The 19,945-nt window shown below is 44.7% G+C and overlaps 1 protein-coding gene across 1 annotated transcript; it reads left to right on the forward strand.

Annotated features, from left to right (window-relative positions):
• The first annotated feature begins 2,490 nt into the window (after positions 1-2,490).
• LOC147883493 (pentatricopeptide repeat-containing protein At2g27610-like) lies at positions 2,491-6,758 on the forward strand. Its single transcript, XM_087399500.1, has 6 exons — positions 2,491-5,323; positions 5,467-5,524; positions 5,652-5,754; positions 5,838-6,152; positions 6,338-6,481; positions 6,552-6,758. Exons 1-6 carry the CDS (start codon positions 2,491-2,493, stop codon positions 6,756-6,758), a joined length of 3,660 nt encoding a protein of 1,219 aa, XP_087255626.1.
• The last annotated feature ends 13,187 nt before the right edge of the window (positions 6,759-19,945 follow it).

The raw sequence follows: 19,945 nt of genomic DNA on the forward strand, positions 1-19,945 counted from the left end.
CTTCTTTTTCATTCATTTATATATGTGTTTGAGTATTGTACATAACCGGGGTAAAAGGCACAATGACCTTTAACCCCCACACATGAAGTCCAATGCAGATCATACTCTTTACTACAAAGTTCAAGGGGAAGATATTACTATTGCACTTTTGTACGTAGATGATCTGATTGTGACAGGAAGCAAGGATAGCTTCATCAAAAAATTAAAACAAGACTTATCTGCAGAGTTCGACATGAAAGATCTTGGACTTATGCACTATTGTCTTGGAATTGAGTTCTGGAGAGATTCAGATAGCACATTCATGAGTCAGCTCAAATATGTTGACAGTCTCCTGAAGAAGTTTCATATGGCAGATTGCAAGATTGCAGCCACTCCCATGGAACAGAGTTTGAAACTTACTAAAGATTCAAAAAAGCCTACAGTCAATGACAGATACTATAGGCAACTCATTGGATCTCTTATATATCTGACAATCATACGGCCAGATATTTGTTATGCAATAAGCTCACTAGCACAGTTTATGGCAAATCTAAAACAGTCTCATTGGAATGCAGCCAAAAGAGTCTTGAGATACATCAGAGGTACAAGACAGTTTGGGATAGAATACAGAGGAAGTCATCCACGGTTGCATGGATACTGTGACAGTGACTATGCTGGAGATCATGAGACCAGGAGATCGACACAGGGATATGCATTTTTCCTTGGTCAAGGTGCTATATCATGGTTGTCAAACAAACAACCAACTGTTTCTTTGTCTTCGACTGAAGCAGAATATAGAGCACTCACTACAGGTGCATGTGAGGCTATATGGCTCAGAAGACTATTGTCAGAAACAGATTACTTTGATGAGTCAAAGCCAACAACAATATACTGTGATAATCAATCGGCTCAAGCATTGGCAAAAAATCCAGTATATCACTCCAGGACAAAGCACATTGATGTCAGAGAGCACTTCATCAGAGAAAGAGTGTTACTTGGTGACATCACACTGCAGCATTGTGATAGCAAAGAAAATGTTGTAGACATCTTTACCAAACCACTCGGTAAAGAGCTATTTGAGAAACACCGACTAGCTCTTGGTTTGATGCAGAGGAAGGACATTCCCATTAAAGGGGTGTGATGGAATGTAATGCTCAGTCCTTCTTCGATTCCCCAGAATCATCATCTTAAGGGAAGGCCTACTTCATGATGTTGATCTTGAGGGAAGGTGTTGAGAGTTCACGCTCAACATCATGTGATCATGTGTGCATAGCACCATCACGTGATCATATGTGCATAGCACTAACCTTATAGAGTGCTATAAAGGAAAGGGTTAGATCCCCTAACCCTAACCCTAAAAGGGTTTGTCTATATTCTATTTTTTCAACTAATTCTAGTGTACAGTTAGTCATTTGTGGTGTGCTCTCTAGCTGTGCCCTCTCTCCTCATCTCCACTCTTCTCCTCTCCCCTCTTCATATTTTGTCAAGCTTTCCATATAACAAGGTCACTAATGACTCAAAGATTTAAAAAACATCATCTCACAAATGGAAATCATACAAGAAAATCAAATTTGATATAAAGCACTACTTTCCAACGGCTTCAACCTATTCAATGGTTGGTCTAGCAACCCATTGTCCTTGTAAGGTTGAAAACCTTCTTGTGGGTTGTGGTTTGGTCATGTGAGCATCGAGTTGAGAATGGGCATGCTTGAAATGCTCCATGAAATACATTCAGATGATGCATCCATTGCATTGCTTAAGGAGCAAGCCTTGTTACGAGATCTAGACCGTGTGGCATGCATGTATACCTCGAGTGCTTATTGTTTTAAAAATTGAAGGGTGAGATCATTTCCCCGCCCCCCCCCCCCACACACGCTAACATGGCCATCTAGGGGGGCACAATGCTCGTTGCCTACGCTGACAAGCAATAGGGGGCATCCTGAGGGAAGGAAAGCGGGCAACCCGCTCAGGTGGGTGAATGCCCAACCGCCTGAGCAGCCGCTGCTCCCTAGCGAGGGTGGGAGACATTTAGAACTAGAACGCTGCCACAAATTGATGCAATTAGGAATGCAGGTAGCTAGCTCATGTAGCCCACGCCGGAGCTCCTAGAGTGTGGACTCTGGTGACATTTAGAACTAGAATGCTAGCATCTATGCCACATTTGATGACATCATGAGTACTAGCAATTTTCGCTCACGCGGTATCCTCATAACTGCCATGTCAGAGAAACTTACGGTGGTCAGTACTACTCAGTGGAGTGGTGTCAAAGTCTGCCTCCGGAAGATCTAGGCAAGTCCTCATACGTTGGCATTTTGTCGAACTACATCACGGAAATTAAAAGCCAGGGTGGTATTCCTCAAGCTCATCTCCGTCTGTCGCCCACAGCAGCCCACGAAATGTGTTGCATACCATCTCCCAAGTGTATCCGAAAACACGCTTCTTGGGCGCTCGATTTCATACCACCATACTTCTCTGCAGTAAGTGGTCAAATGGATAGCGTCTTCGTCGGTTATGGGCCCACAAATTAGGATGCCCCTGTGCAGTCATTCCTTTCATGCCAGCAGAGCTCGAAATGCATTGTACAACAGGTTGCCTCAGCTGAAGGATGTTAGGGAAATGCATGATCATAAGGAGGGACGTTTGAATGATCTTCCAATTTTCAAAATAAATAAATTTTTGCATGATCACGTGAAGCGTGGATGCATGGTGGATGCTCGCCATATGTTTGAAAACATGCCAAACCGGGATGTTGTGTCATGGAACATTATGATTCTGGGATATGCCAAGCATGAAGATGGTGTCCGGGCTTTGGAGTTGTATGCAGGGATGCACCAAGAAGGTGTCCAGCAAAGTGATAGAACATTCGTTAGTGCATTGAAAGCTTGCAGTAGCCTGGCACCGGAAGAAGGGAATCAAGATGATGCAAAATCTGCAAGACTAGCTTCCTTGGCGAAAGGTAGAGCCATCCACTTCCAAGTAGTGAAAAGCGGCTTTGAGTCAGATATATATGTGGGCACCAGCTTGGTGAATATGTATGCAAAATGTGGGAGCATGGAAGATGGACAACGTGTTTTTGATGGATTGCCTCATCGTGATGTGGTTACCTGGACTACCATGATCTTGGGGTATGCTGAGCAAGGAGACAGTGTACTGGCTTTGGAATTGTACACACAGATGCACCAAAAAGGTGTCCAACCTAATGATCGAACCTTTGTTGGTGCATTGAAGGCTTGCAGTACCTTGGCAGCACTGGATAATGAGCAAGCTGACAATATATTTGTACGAATAGGGTGCCTACCGCAAGGTAGAGCCATTCACGCTCAAGTAGTAAACAGTGGCCTTGAATCAGATGTATTTGTGGGAAATGCCTTAGTCAATATGTATGCAAAATGTGGAAGCATGAAGGATGCACGGCGAGTCTTTGATGAATTGCCTCATCGTGATGTGATTACATGGACTGGCATGATCTTGGGTTACGCTGATCAAGAAGATGGTGTGATGGCTTTAGAACTGTATGCACAGATGCACCAGGACGGTGTCAGAGCAGATGATCGAGCCTTTGTTGGGGGATTGAAGGCCTGCTGTAGCATGGCAGCAAGGGAAGATGAGAAGCAAGTCAACAAGAAATTTGCAATGGTAAAATGCCTGGCAGCAGGTCGAGCCATCCACTCCCAAATAGTGAAGAGTGGCTTTGAGTCGGATGTATATGTAGGAAGCACCTTGGTGAACGTGTATGTGAAATGTGCGAGCATGGAGGATGCACGGTGTATCTTTGATGAATTGCCTTATCGGAATGCAGTTACATGGACTACCATGATCTTGGGCTATGCTGAACAAGAAGACTGTGCGGTGGCTTTGGAATTGTTGGCATTGATGCACCAGGAAGGTACCCAACCAAGTGATCGAACCTTTGTTGGCATATTGAAGGCTTGCAGTACCCTGGCAGCACTGGAAGATGGGAAGCAAGTTAATGGGAATTCTGTCAAAATAATGTGTCTTGAGAAAGGTAGAGCCATCCACTTCCAAGTAGTAAAGAGTGGCTTGGAATCAGACGTATATGTGGGAACCAGCTTGGTCAATATGTATGTAAAATGCAGGAGCATGGAGGATGCATGGCGTGTCTTCTACATGTTGCCTCGTGGTAATGTTGTAACATGGACTACCATGATCTTGGGCTGTGCTGAGCAAGAAGAAAACAAGGAGGCGCTTAGACTATATGCACAAATGCAAGAGCAAGGTCTCTCACCAAGTAGTGTTACCTTTGTTGCCATCTTGAAAGCATGTGGGAACACTGCAGATCTGGAGATTGGGAAAGAGCTCCATAGTGAAATTAGCAGGGCTGGTTTTGAGACCATTGCAAGTGTGACAACCAGTCTTATTGACATGTATGCTAGATGTGGGAGCATGGCTGATGCCCAACGATTGTTTGATGTATTGCACCCAAGAGATGTTGTACCATGGGGTGCATTAATTGCAGGATATGCACGCCAGGGAGAGAGTGAACATGTGCTTCATTTGTTTGAGAGCATGATGCACAAAGGCATAGCGCCAGACAGGGTTGCCTTTCTTAGTGTTCTCACAGTATGCAATCATGCGGGTCTAGTGGACAAGGGCGAGAAGTACTTTCAGGCTATGAGCAAACAGTATGATGTTGTCCCGACTATAGAGCATTATACTTGCATGATTGATCTTCTCGGCCGTGTAGGTCGAGTGGAAGCAGCAGTAAGGATGATGGAGAAGATGCCATTCCAACCTGATGTTGTTGTATGGTTGGCCATATTGGGTGCTTGTCGAAAGTGGAAGAATGTAGAATATGGAAGGCACGCCTTTCAAAATGCTGTGAGACTAGATGAAAAGCTTCCTACATCTTATATTTTGATGGCAAACTTGTATGCTGATGCTCACATGCAGGAGGAACATGATAAGATCCAGCTAATGAAGGAGAATGCTCGAGCATGGACGAAGCCAGAACAGAGTTGGTGGACTGACCTAAACGGGATGGTGCATGAATTTGTAGTTGGCGATAAAAGCCATCCTGCAATCGATGATATACATGCAAAACTGAGAGATCTTTCCTTCAAAATGAAGGAAGAATGTGTGTGTGATTTGGACAATGTGTTTCACGAAGTATGTGATGATGATAAGGAAGGTGCACTGTGTGGGCACAGTGAAAGACTGGCTATTGCTTACGCTCTAATTAATACACCGAAGGACACACCCATACACATGAGAAAAAGTTTGTGGGTTTGTGATGATTGTCACAAGGTTACTGCCTTGATATCAAAGATAGAACATCGAAACATTATTTGCAGGGATGCTAGTAGCATTCACAACTACAAGGATGGTAAGTGTTCTTGTGGGGACAATCGGTGACAACACTCCTATACAGTGTCTGTATTCTCGGGGTCTGCTGGGAAGACAAACCTTGCTGTTTATTACAATATAGCAGAGCATTCTGTGAGAGAATGTTGTTGATTGATTATGTAGAGCTAACTGACGTGGGAGGGTCATTGGCCAGTGGCAGAACATGCTTGGATAGCCCAAGGTTGGTGACCTGTAATTTTTTCCCTCCCAGCATTCCTTCCCTCTGGGTTCTGTCTGGCATGCTGAGGAATGGAGTGTGCAACAGATTTTTGGTAAGATGAAATTTGATGGTCTTGTAACCACTGCAGAGTTGTCACACTGTGGAGGGAATACAGTCATTTAACTGTGGAGAACAACTTCGACAGGAGCTTTTCTGAATTTGAGGCTGGAGTCTTCCATGCGTGCTCAGAGGTATTAGGTAATATTTTTATGAAGTTCAGTGGAAAAGGCCGTTGTTGATTGATTATGGAGAGCTAACTGACGTAGATGCTCAGAGCTTAAGGATGGAGTGCTGCATCTTACTGGGAGGGTCATTGGCCAGTGGCAGAACATGCATGGATAGTCCAAGGTTGGTGAACTGTAATTTTTTCCCTCCCAGCATTCCTCCCCTCTGGGTTCTGTCTGGCATGCTGAGGAATGGAGTGTGCAAGACCATGGATAATATTTTTGGTAAGATGAAACTTGATGGTCCTGTAACCACTGCAGAGTTGCCACACTGTGGAGGGAATGCCAGTCATTTAACCGTGGAGAACAATTTCGACAGGAGCTTTTCTGAATTTAAGGCTGGAATCTTCCATGTGTGCTCAGAGGTATTAGGTAATCTTTTTATCAAGTTGGAAAAGGCCTGCATCAAGCTTGTGACATTAACTAGCACACACTGTTTGCTTGTTCGAATTATCTAAATAGACAACTTGGTAGAAAGCCAAGACGGAAGAAGACAGAGAAAGGGAATATGGATGAGTGGGAACAGTTATGGTGAGCTTCTTCCTCAAAGGCTACAGCGTATCTGTCATGGGCATTTGGAGCCCATGGCATGGCTGCATACGTGGCAGTTCTAATCCTTGCAGCCCATGCAGTACAGCTCCAGCAGGTACAGGTGCAACAGCAGCAGTACAGATGTCAGCAGATGACAGAGCAGGTTAAAAATGCAGCATTTACTTTTTTGTCAAAAAGTTATTGCATTGACATCCTACCAACCTGGTCAGCAGGTGGCATTGACCACCCGACCAGGGTCAGCCAGGCAGCAGCCTTATTCCTATAAAACCCACAAGTCCTCTCTCATTCTTGCATCTTCTAGTGTAGCAGCTGTTCCTCCAGGTTTCCCTCCAGCAGGAGCCTCCACCAAAGCAGCAGCATCCCTGGCTCCACCTCGAGCAGCATGCACCAGTGCTGTAGCAACACCTCCAGCATCATAATCAGCAGCAGCACCTTAGCCACAGTAGATGCAGTCCATACAGCAGCTTTTGATAGCTGCACAGCAGCCCCAGCAGCCCACGGGAGCAGTAGACACCATAGCCTCTACCTTTCATGGCGCCAAATCAGCCATAGCCTCTACACTACAGTCTTGGCCATAGCCTCAACCATGGATAGCTTCACAGCCTCAGCATAGCCCTTCAATGAGACTCAAAGAATCCCTCTTCATTGAGAAAGACTCACATATGTATAGTAGGGGTATTATTGGTGATTGTCAGGCCACAATAGGAGCAATGAAGAGAGTAGGTAGCATAAACAGGATGCCCGTAGTCATCTCCCCCCCCTCTCTCTCTCTTCCTCTCTCTCTCTCTCACACTTTTTTTTTTGGGGGTAAAAGAAATTTTGCATTAAAAAAGCATTTACATTCATAGCTGCCCTAGAGTGGGACAGCTACTACTCATAACTAGGAGTGATAATACTTCCAACTAGGCCTGAGGAAGGTCTTTAAAGGAATGAGGAATGAGCATCCTATAGAGACTGAAGTAGAAAGTATGGGAAGACATTGATTGAAGAGTGCTCATACAGCCGAATTGCATGATCACAATACAATGACCAAATAGCTCAATAGCGACACCAGGAGATGAAATGATCTTACTCTGGGATAGAAGCTTTCCAAACAACCAAAACTGCTTCCCAAAGGAAGTGGATGGAAAAGGAGCTTGAAGCCCTGTCATCAATTGGAAAGAGAAATCCCGTGCAAACGGACAGGTCCAAAACAGATGCAAGACCGTCTCTCTTGCATGAGAGCAATTGGGGCAAGGCGAGGAAGCAATGCACTTGGAGGCTAAGACAAATCCCACTGGTAAAGCCCCAACCAAATAGTGCTATTGGAAGACTCTTTGCTTTAGAGGGAGTTTGCTCTTCCAGATGCGAAGAGAGGTTCTCCATCAAGAGAGGGACTTATTCAGACGCCATAATCATGAATCCAAGTCTGTGGAAGCAGGAAGTGATATGTCTTCTTGGCAGAAAGATCGGCAAACGAAAAGAAAGACTAATCTGGAGTCTCCTCATGATCCAGCAAGGTTAGTCTATTTTGTAAGAATAATATCACTCTTCAGAATAATAATACTATTAACTCTTCAGCCTGTCCCTCGTCTATTTTCTACTCTCCCCTTGCTAATCTGAATGACTAATCCAGCGAGGGGAGAATAGAAAATAGACGAGGGACAGGCTGAAGAGTTTACAACAAGGTGTTAATAATATACCGACGGTGATGCAACCCTAAGAAATACTGTCTTGTGGCCTGTGGAAAGGAAACTGTATAACCTCGTTCATCCACAACATTTGCCATTGTAGAAACTCCCAATCGGTGTAAGAAATATGTCTTGCGAGGCTGCAAGTGAGCCAAAGGAACAAGAAAGACCCGACTCCAGGGAAGACTCTGCAATTGGAGTGTTTTACCAAGATTTTGAGGTCTACCATACCTATGGAGAAAAATGTAGGAGCTGCTGCTAATCTTGAAGCAGTTGAGAAGAGAACAGACAGAATATGACCAAAAGAGTGACCAAATATCACATCAGAAATAGATGGAACCCAATGGCCAAAAGCATATGTAAACAGAGAGGTGAGTAAACAAGACAACACGAGGGTCCATGGCTGCTACTGCTCCAAAAGGGTGGGTAAAAGCATAGCCTTGCGGGCGAGCGAAGGAGTGTTAATATCAAGGATATTCAAACCTCCATGAAGCCTGGGCAAACATACATAATTGCTTTTGAGAAGGCAGAGAGCCTTAAGATCATGTTTGGTGCGCGAAAAGCATTCCATAACCTTAGTGATAAACCTGACATAACCAGGACCTAAGGGGCAAATAAAATTGCACATAAGCCATAATAATAGACTGAACAATTCCAAGGCAAACATGCAATGGTCAAGTAGGTAACTTCCAATAATCTAACTTGTGGAACAGCTTTTGTAACACTGAAGTCTCTCTTATGGCAAAGAAATATGACCTCCTATAGGATGATGCATGAGCCGATCAGATGAGACACCACTCCAGGCCACAAAATGCTACGCCAATCACACTCATGAAGGGGCAAGAGTTTGGAGTAGCTGAAATTAACTCTCAAACTAGCAGTAGACCCAAAAAGATGTAATGCAGGCATAATGCGCTTGACATCATCCTCCGAGTTTCATAGGAAGAAAAAAGAATCATCAGCATAAGCTTGATTGACAAAAGGTATTCCTCTTGGAAACTCAACGCCATGCAAATCCCAATGAGAAACGAAGGCATCAATATGCATTAACAGGAGATGAGTAGCAATGGCAAAAAGGAGAGCACTAAGAGGACATGCTTGTCCAATCGAATGGCCTAAAGACCAAGAAGATGAGAGGGCGTAGGATAAAAGGCAAGTTGCTATGCCCTCATCATAAAGCCAGTAAACCATATTTTGCACTTTGGGCCCAAAGCCCAATTTCTCCTAACTACAACAATAATACCCCATTTGATGTTAATGTATGCTTTTCCAATGTCCACTTGAATGATAAGAACTCAACAGGATGTTCGTATCATGCAAGTGGACATCTCTCTCTCTCTCTCTCTCTCTCTCTCTCTCTCTTTCACACACACACACACACACACACACACACGCACGCACGCACGTACGTTATGGCTAACATTTCATGCTTCCACACTCAGTAGATATAACAGGCACAGTTAGTAAAAGTGTATTCCAGGCCCCTTGTTACATTGGTATTAGAGTTTCAAAAAATTCCCCTAAGATTGTGAGGAGTAGCAAGGGGATTGGAAGTAGGACACCCTGGTCTCTTCTATAGCGAGTAGCCTCTCCATGTCTTTCCTTCATCCTTCAGGATCAGTGGGAAATACCAAAGATCCAGATAGCATAGCCAGTACACGGTGAGGACTGGCTCTGGCATGACGACCATGAGTCTCTGGTACTGAGGGAGAGAACGGATTCCACTTAGGCGGATGCTGTGCAAAGAGTTACCTCCCTCGTCAACAGTGGAGGCACATGTTTCTCCTCTAGGCATGGTTGCTATCATGTAGGCCATGATCTAGATGTACGCTCACCAACCAGAGTATCTCTTTGCTCTCTTGTTACAACTTTAAAAGCATAGGGGTATTTGTGTCGAGGCAACGTAGGAGGCCAAGGAAAAACTTTCTGAGCTAACAAAGGGGCGAGAAAGACATCGTCGTGTAGGCCAAGAGGTTAGAGAAGCCAGGGAAAATTGTCTCAGAGCGACAGAAGCAAAAAAGAAGGAATGGGATCGAGCTTTTCTATCATTGCTCCAGGCCAAAGTACCCGACAGACTAGCTCTACTTCCATTCAAAACTTTTCCAAGGAAGCTAAACTTTTAATAGACTCTGAAGTGAGCTACGATTGGTAGAGGCTAGCCACAGCATGTGGCAACACAGTCGAGCAACAAAGTGGACACGTGACACAAGCTTGGACACAACCGAGATGACAACCAATGCGAGAGTGACACGTGGTAGCCAATCGCAAAATGGCATGTCACATAATTTGGGCACTTCATTTTTTTTCGTGGTAATCTACAATAAAAAGAATATACAAAATGAAAAGAAGAATCAAGCCTTCTAAAGGTACATGCATTGAAGTTATCTTGGATTTATTATTTGCCCTCAAAGCGTGAATCTTCATTTCCATGCAACTTACGTGAGCTTTGTTCCATCCAAGAAGTTCACAAATTGAACCATCTTTAAATGATTTGCAAGCTTCAAGAAGAGAGAGAGATACAAGCTTGGACAAAAAGTTCTAGCAACTCTTAGTCAATGTCCATGGCATGCAAGTTGTTTGAAAATCATGTTTTCTAAAAGATGCCTTAAAAAAATATGGGCTTCAAAATAAGGCGACCATATTTTAAAAATCTAGAATCTACATATAAATATATAGTTTGGCCATATACAAGGTGTGTGTGTGTGTGTTCGTGCGTGCACACGCGCGTGTGCCACCTAACCCAATGCTAACATTGTGCATGGGTCTCAAAGTGGCACACGATAAGGCAACAACGACATGTAGCAACACATTTGACTATCTAATCTTCCATTCTATTATTTTATTAGAGACACATACACTATTTCAATGCATGAAATATGTGTGCCTATGTCAATATACTTATATATACATTTATATTTATATGTGTGCGACAGTCTTGAGATAGGGGTATATTCAAATATGATAGAGGTTGGCCATGATTAGGCGACACGTAGCCATGCACTCATCGGACGGATAATGGGTAGACTGCTCGTGCAAAATCAATGGCAGCTACATGAGACAATCAAAATCGGGGAAGAGAAGACACGGAGAGAGAGAGAGAGAGAGAGAGAGAGAGAGAGAGAGAGAGAGAGAGAGAGAATGGGGAGGGAGGGAGAGATGGAGGGAGGGAGCATTAGTAGTAGACTAATGTTTTCTTTGTTTTCTTAGGAACAAAATGGAAGGGATATGTGTGTGTGTGTGTGTGTGTGTGTGTGTGTATATTTATATGTGTGTCTGTGTGTGTATATATGTATGTATGTATGTATGTATGTATGTGTGTGTGTGTGTGTGTGTACATATATATATATGTATATGTGTGTCTGTGTGTGTATATATGTATGTATGTGTGTGCGTGTGTGTGTGTGTGTGTGTGTGTGTACATATATATATATATATATATATATATATGTATGTATGTATGTATGTATGTATGTATGTATGTATGTATGTATACATACATACATACATACACAGATATATATATCTGTGCATGACAATGAGAAGTACATCTTGGCTTCCATATACTTCTCAGGAAAAGCTATCACTTAGTGCACGAGTGGCACACTTAGAGATTGGTCACTATGATTGCGTGGAGTTCATCTAGGACATCCATGCCCAATTCTAACTATCTCAACACGAGGACCATCTTCTCGTCCAATTTCATGAGCTAGTTGAAACTTCAAGGGACCATGGAGTTAATCCGCAACTACGCAAACCTTTTGGTGCAAGTGTCTATTTAATTATAAGTGTCACACAAGGATCGAATCAATACTTTTCTACATGGTCTTAGGCTTGACATCTAGCGGTATGTTTGCACTTTATACCTATGATGTGCTCACAATTTTGAACTCATGAACAAGGGCTATGGACCCAAAAACCCTTTTAATAAAAAGTACCAAGATACCACAGAGAAAAAGATGTGAAATGTTATCCAAGTGTTCAAACCCACACCTAACACACTGATGGGCAGCAAAGAAGCGAGCTGGAAATCAAATCGCGGCAAGGCTTCTCCCTTTGGAACAATTCATGCATGCAAGAAGAGTCGATGGGATTAGTTGTACCATGCTTGTTGGAAACCCGTGCAGGGGTTGGTGGAATGAAATTTCATCAAAGAGGGTGAGCTAGTGAAGGAGAGAAAGAGAAGGTACACAACATTAGGGGCCAAAAAGAAGGGATGCCATCCCCCCCCCCCCCCCCCTGGTCTTTAGTGCAATAGAAATCTTTGCTCAATGGGCTTTAAGAAGAGCATGAAGCTTAGTAAAATACTTGATACTTGGAGCTCTAAGGCTTTTCTTTTAGACTTGGCCTAGCAAAAAGCTAGACCTATTTTCTAAAAGCTCCTTTTCACAAAAGCTGGCTTTTTTACCCTTGCCTGTCTGGCCCCTTCATTAAATGGGGCACCACTTTCTAGGACAAATCCTAGTCAAATGCATGCATTCTAGTTTTAACCCATTGAAGGTTAGTCAAATGCATGCATTCTAGTTTTTGGACTAATCCTAGTCCCTTGTGGGCATCCCCACAATTCTCTTTTACCAATGCAAAGCAAAGTAAAAGCTTATTCTAGTTAACCAAATTGACCGAAGTCAATCTAGTAAAGATTCCCCTTTATTTAAAGGGAGAAGGACCAATTTGTGACATCCCCTCAGCTTCTAATTAATTGCCCTCCACTAAAAAGCTTCTTGATACAATTGTAAAACTTGAGGATACTCTAAAAGGAAGTCCTCATTCACCAACTTGGCATCCAGTGCCGTTCTTGAAGTTGACAAGGTACTTCAGGGTAATCTTGCCTCTATGTCCCTTTTTCTCTTTGTAATATACCATCTGTTCCGATTGGAAGATTTCATCCATTGCTTCCACTTCTAGTGGTTCCTCTTGAACTGGTTCTATGGGTTCTATTCCTTGTTGGTGCTTCTTTAAAAGATTCACATGAAAAGCATTGTGAATCTTTAAGTCTCTGGTAGCTCTAGTCGATATGCGACTTTATTTATGGGCTCACTAACCCAAAATGGGCCATGGTACCTAGGAGACAACTTTGGGTATACCTCTCCTTGACCTTTTCGTTTGAGGGTGAAATGAACATGATAGCTCCAATCTCGTACCCATATTATAAAAAAGTTCTCTTTAGAATAAACTAATGATTCTTGGGTCTTGGTCAATTACTATTGGTTTAGGCATCCCATGGTGCCTAAAAATCTATTCCATAAATAACTTGGCCATATGGTCTACCTTGATAGTTTTTATGACTAGAATGAAGTGGCATGCTTGCTATTCCATAAATAACTTGGCCATGTGGCCTACCTTGATAGTCTTTATGACTAGAATGAAGTAGGAATGCTTGCTAAACCTATCAATTATGGTCCATATCCCATCATTCCCATTCTTTGATCTTGGAAGATAAATCCATAGCAATACAACCTTTGTAGTATCAGAAGCAGTATAAGGAGTCCAGAAGCCTTTTGTCTATAGTACATAACTTTTTGGTATGTAAGATATATAGTCACAAACTTGTGGATATCTTTTCGCATTACTGGAAAAAAGAAGTACCTCTCAATAGCTTCAATAGTAGAGGAATACCCGATGACTTGCATATGAAGGGGCATGGCATTCATCCAAAACTTTTGTGACATGATTTGGGTCACACAAAGGTGATCATCTTTCATGAGGTATCCATCCCCAAGTGAGTATTGGCTAGATGATTGTCCTTGCTCCTCATGATCTCTTTGAAGGTAGAATATTACTACTATTAAAGGTGTTTCATTTCCTTGAGGTCCCTGTGATAGGCTATGGTGACATTGTTCACATGAGGCCTTCTAGATTAAGCATCTACTACTATCTTTTGGGCTCCTAGAGTGTGGACAATCTGAAATGAAACATGGACAAAGAAAATTCCCACTTCATCTACGTTTTGGAGAGCTTAGTTTGTATCAAGAAATACTTGATTGTGAAATCAACTCCAAGAAGATAATGCTTCCAAATAGTAAGGGCATGAATTATAGCCAACATCTCTTTGTCATGAATACCCATATACCTCTCACCATCACATAGTCTCTAACTCTCATAGTATTAACATCCACAGAGTACAGCAACCAAATGCAGGGTAATCAATGAGTAAAGGTGACCAAGCCGAATGATCTACTTCAACAGAACAAGCTCAAGGGAGTTTGATACCCAAATACACCAAGGTCAATGATTACAAGCAATGTGCATACGAAAGGAGTATAGCTCAAACTGAGGGAGTTTGATCCCCAAATACCCTTAGTCTGCCCCAAAGTCCAAGGATTCAAGGATCCCAGGCACAGGTTGTATGTTCTAGCGACCACCACTCGGAACAAGGAGATGCATACCAGGAACAAGGAGATGCACACTTCTGGGCCACGAGGAGTGCATGCACCTTGCACTTTTCAGCTCCACATCCACAGGAAATAGCGACACCAAGGAAAATAGCCATGAAAGGAGTACAACTCAAACTCAGGGAGTTTGTCCCCCAAATATTCCGAAGCAAAGGCTTCCAGGCAACGTGCATGGTTGTCGTGGGGTGTCTTACGGGAAGTTAAGCTTCGCCACTCCAGGTTTTGAGCCTAGTCTACGGGGTCCGAACCCCAAATAGGTGAAGGTGTGAGGACGCTCAGGGAGTTTGAGCCCCAAATCACCTAAGCCTAGGAGTGGCGAGGCTAACACAAGTGCTATTTGGGAACCGGTTAGGACCACCTCCTAATACTAGGTTTGTCCCAAGCGCTTTAATATGGTTAAGACAAGCGGTATTTCCACTAGTAGGGAGAGTCGGTAAGAATAGCAATATGCCTTAGCACCCTACGGGCCTAAGAGCCCATGGTTGTAAAGTGAGGGAGAGAGTTAAAAAGGAAAAGAGTTGGCCCTTCCTTCAAAAGGTGACATCTATAAAATACCAAATGGTTGACTTTAGTATTCATTGTTGTTTGCACCAAGTTGAATACAAGCTCCTTCTTCTCTTCCAAGAGAGTGTTTTGGGTGTTCTTTTGCTTCCTCATAGTGCCCTTATGGCTATCACTCTATCCCCCTTCACTCCCTTCTCCTTCTTCCCTTCCTCCTCCCTACTTCTTCCCTCCTCCCTCTCCCCTCCCCTCTCCCTCTTCCCTCTTCCTCGCGTGAAACCACATTGCAACAATCTGGAGGCTGCTTGAGTGACACTTGCGGACGGCTCGTGCTATGCATTGCTCCCACAAGGAGTAGCTAGGAGTGGAGGCTCCCTCGGCATACCTTCAACTACCCCATGACACGTGAGTCATCGCTAAGACCCACTACATTTTGGCACCACTGTCGGAGAGAAAAGGTATGCTTTTGCATTTGCACTTTTCTCCCTTCGATATATTTCCATTGCACAAGTCTTCAAGCTTACATTCGAGCTTGTTAGTAGAGTTGTAGGAGAGAAGAGAGGTGGAAGGAGAGAGAGAGAGAGAGAGAGAGAGGACGGAAATCTATTTTTTCTTGTAGGAATGCCATTTGTGAGCATGGGAAGCTTGTCTTTGATGCTTTTGTGTGTTTCAAGTTGATAGGAACTTAGTTGCTAACGGGGTTGTGTGGTCTAATCACCTTAAAAAACAACAGAACTAAGGATTCTTGTCAAGTTTTGAAGTAGTTTTATGTTCTAGAACTCCCCTTTTCTGAGTTTTTGCATTTTGGCTTCCAAAAAGTGTTTGTTTTTAAGTTTTTTTTCATTGAGTAGGTAGATTAGGTAGTGTAGCACCCCCACATCACAAAAAATCATGAACAGAAACTACAAAATCCTCAAAAATCATCAAATCTCAGTGGTCAAAACTGTGTATGACTATCCTATCGAGTCGGCATTGTAGCGTATTGCACCGACCAGATTCCCTGTCGACCGGCATGTTAGTAGAATCCCGTCGATCAACTTGCATTGACCCGATGCCATATTGCTTGCCCACCGACCTAACCTTTGACTATGGTTTACCCCATCGCTCGGAGTTAATGTGTGTTAGAGTTACTTTCGCACCGATTTGACAAGTTGTTGACCAGCGCTGTAGTGGTTCCCCCCCGACTATTGCTATCTTACTACCTTGTTTCCGGCGTAGTAAACCCACCCCCTCATCTGTGGTCATAATCATTGCCCTCCGCGTGTTGCATTACTGCCATCACACCGCCCACCTTCGCTGTTTGATCTCGCCATCCGGTGTTTTTCACTTACCTCACCGTCATTGCTATATGCGTATCCCACCGATCGTCACCATTTCGATCCCCACGGCCATCGCTATATTATTATGCCGATCAGCATGTCAGTAAGATCCCGTCAATTCCCTATCCCGTCGCTCGCTGTTATCCATCATCCCTATGCCCGTGGGGATATTCCTTCCGCTCGATCGTGCCGACCACATGGCAATCATTATCCCACCAATCGTCGTGATACATTCATCACACCGACCGGTGCTAATCTCTTATTCCGTCGATCGTCGCTAAAAGGTTACACCGCCACCCGTTGCCCAAATCGTATTACACTGCCCGTTGCTATACCCGTAGCCCGCCGACCAGTGCTATAGAGTTATCCCGTGGACTGGTGCGATACCTCTGGGGTAGCCAAGGAATTAACAAAAAATTCTAGAACCTTAGTTCAGCTTGGGTGTCCCTAGCCAGAGGCATCCCACATGCACTTGAGGTCTAAAAGGATTTTGTCAAAGGGTCCTGTTCCAGAAGAAAGCGCTTCGAGCTACGCTCAGCCCACTCTCCATCCTAGCTAGGAGTCCGAAAGCTCGATCCCGGGCCTCCACTCATTCATAGGTCTGTCCACAAACTCTATCTAGTTCAGACGAAACAGAGAGCCTTGAAGGAGTGATGCAAGATCCCTCGGGTCCAAGGGCCTTGGAAGCCCCCATCACAAGTGTAGCCTCTCCCAACTCTCCTGCACCTCTGGTTGCATCCAGGCTCAGAGGTACATTCTCTAACATGTTCGGCTGCTTAGGACAAATAGAGTCGATAGACATGGAGAACCCCTTTGCCGACATGTCCGCAGGATGGAAGGCCAGCAACAGATAGTTCTCGAGCCCCAGACCGGGACGAAAACTACCTTCGCCGATCCAGGTCCCTCCGCCTATGCCAAACCCCCCCAGTGGGAGAACATGGATGATGAAGATACATGGATGAGGGAACTCCATAGACAAGACTTGAGTCAAGGGGATACTAGGAACTTCCAAGGTGGAATGCCTAATGACCCTGTAACAGCTCCAGCCCCACTAGCCTTTGTCAACTATGGGGCACTGCAGTTCCCACCTTGCCGCCCGTTGCATGGAACCAATGTTACCATGCTCTAGGATCCACCACCTCCGGGAGTCCATCCCTTCCCATCTATACCAATTGCACCAATGAATGCAGGCATGGGTACTTCCGTCCCAATGTCAACACCAGCACCACCACTTGGGCTAGGCCTAAGGCTAGCCTTTGACCCGTCAGGCCCACAACAACACCACCTCTGCTAGTTGCTCAAATGGTGTTGACTGACGAGGCAATGCGTATTTTGGTGAACGCCCTAGGAAGGGGGCAACACCACCTCCACCCGCCCCAGTGTTCCCTGTAGGGATGCCAAATCCCTCAAGAGGCTGGCCCATAGCCATTTCCAAGCTAATGACTCGGTTCCTCGGAGAAGGAGACTCGATCTCCCACTGCAACGATTCGAGTAGATTTGTGAAGCCTTTGGTGCACTAGGTGACCTTGAGATGGCCAATGCATTCGACCTTAGCCTAGATGGCAAGGTAGGTCAATGGTATAGGGCTCTCACCCTCGAAGAAAAGATCAATTGAGAAACATTGAGGAAGCCTTTTATTGTGGGATTCACCCCCAACGGCCATAAATGGAGCCCAATCAACCAATTGTATGGGGTAAAACAGAACGACAAGGAATCCTTGAGGGATTACATTGCGAGGATTAAGCACCTCAATGCCCGCTGTGAACCCTATGAGCGGATGAGTGACGAACGTCTGATGCCTCGCTTCCTTATCGGGTTAGCAGACCCAAAGTTGCACAACCACCTCATGGTGATGAACCCCACCTCCTTTGATCTATGCAGTAAGGTGGCCATCTGTATATGTGACAATATGATGGATAAAGTGGATTCAGAAAAGGCCTCGGCCCCCTCCAAAATAGCCCCATTGGTTAGGTCCTTGAGTGTAGAGTTAAGCAAGAAGGAGGCTAACGAGCCTAAAAGCTTGGATGTGAGTGAGCTAGCCTTCAATCTATTAGAGCAACTAGGTTAGCGATGGAGAACAGGAGCCGCCAAAGAGGCGCCGAGCAACCCCCACTTGTTTCCAAAGAAGAGACAATGTCTGGTGCAGGGTATGCAATGGCAACCACCCCTCTAATGAGTGCGCGCACCTAAGGGTAAGGCAATCCCACCCATTTGTGTGCAGGCTGTGGCATGGAGAATGTATTCTAGGACCTACCCCACGAGGTGACCAACCACTCCCCTCACCCCGCCAAAGAGCACCAACCTCAATTTGCTTAGCATCGAACAAGGCCATGTGGCATAGTGCCACTACAAGTCATTACAAGGATGCAGGCTAAGGCACTAGGCAAGGTCATGAGGAAGCTCACAAATAAGGGTAAGGTATCCCCATTGCCTGGTCCCATGATTCCTCTACAACCTCTAACTCATTCCAAGAAGGCCATTCGAGTAGGTGATGGTTTTGACCAGGTGCTCATCCAGGATGGGTCTGATGAGGAGATGGCTACCCTTGCCACCTCCTCTACTTCCAAATAGTCTTCCACCCGGGGTGACCATGATGTACCCCTGATTGTAGAAGTGAACAAACCAGTGCAGGCTCAGGGCTTGGCACTTGTACCCACCTATAAAGAGACCTACCCTGTCGTGGTCCTAGAAAAGAAATACATAAAGGATGCCCAGAACTTGGTGCGGGATTTCCAAGATAAGTTCGATCATTGACTAAAGGCCAGTAGGGGGTCAGATACTATCCCATCCAACCCACCTGATGGGACACCGAGGAATGAAATCGCTCAAGGTCCCAGAAAGAGTGGAGGAAGAGGAACACCTTAGCTTGGAGTAGTCAGAAGCTCCGGATCTGCTGATGCAGAAGATGTTCCAAGAAGACCCGGTGCTGCATAACCTCCAAGACGAAGGAGACCTTACGGCTTCGATGACATGTCCATGGAGGAAGAAGCTCAACTAGAACCCTACGATAGTGCCAAGCTGGCTACCTTCTTATCGACAGAGGTGAAAATGCCGATCACGTCTCTACTAAGAGGAAATCCCATCCTATGGCATGATCTATCCAATTGGATGAATAGGTCATTCCTACCCCCAACCCCTGCCAGCCCTAAGCCCCCAACCAATCAATGCTAGACAATGGGTAGAACCTACCCAAGATTCCCATCAACAAGCTAGGCTAGTATTTCGAGGGTGATGACACAAACTCCTCTATCCCCATAGTCTACCAAAACCAAAAGGTGGAAGCCATCCTGGATGGGGTCGCATGAGTGAATGTCTACACCAAGGAACGCTAGGGGAAATGGGGAAAACTTGAGTAAAGCTAGAAGTGACCCATCTGGTAGTAAAGCTAGCCGATGGAGGAACTGCTGAACCCCTAGGAGTGCTAATTGGCATAAACATTAAGGTGTTCGAATTCACGTACCCTGTCAGGTTCATGGTCATGAACTTCACTCGATAGCCAGGATATGAAGCTATCCTAGGCAGGCCCTTCTTGCGAATGTTCGGACTTGTGCATGACTGGCATAATGATAATATCTACTTGCAGCATGAGGAGCAAACCATGAGAGTGGACCTGCACACCTACAAGGCCCACCCATTGTTAGGACACCTCTTTTCTACCGCAGAGTCCGACACCACCGCTTGAACCACCTCCATAAAGCTATTCCAACCCTGTGACAAGGAAGAGGAT

Source organism: Dipteris shenzhenensis, chromosome 28 (genome assembly GCF_047967505.1).
Source record: "Dipteris shenzhenensis isolate YYH24624 ecotype China chromosome 28, Dip_SZ_1.0, whole genome shotgun sequence".
In the NCBI taxonomy this organism is placed as follows: Eukaryota; Viridiplantae; Streptophyta; class Polypodiopsida; order Gleicheniales; family Dipteridaceae; genus Dipteris; species Dipteris shenzhenensis.

Coding starts and splice junctions, on each gene's coding strand:
- LOC147883493 (XM_087399500.1), top strand. CDS start 2,491: ATGGGCCCACAAATTAGGATGCCCCTGTGCAGTCATTCCTTTCATGCC. Junction 5,525..5,651: donor ACATGCTTGGATAGCCCAAG/GTTGGTGACCTG, acceptor TAACCACTGCAG/AGTTGTCACACTGTGGAGGG. Junction 6,153..6,337: donor TCTTCCATGTGTGCTCAGAG/GTATTAGGTAAT, acceptor TCTTCCTCAAAG/GCTACAGCGTATCTGTCATG.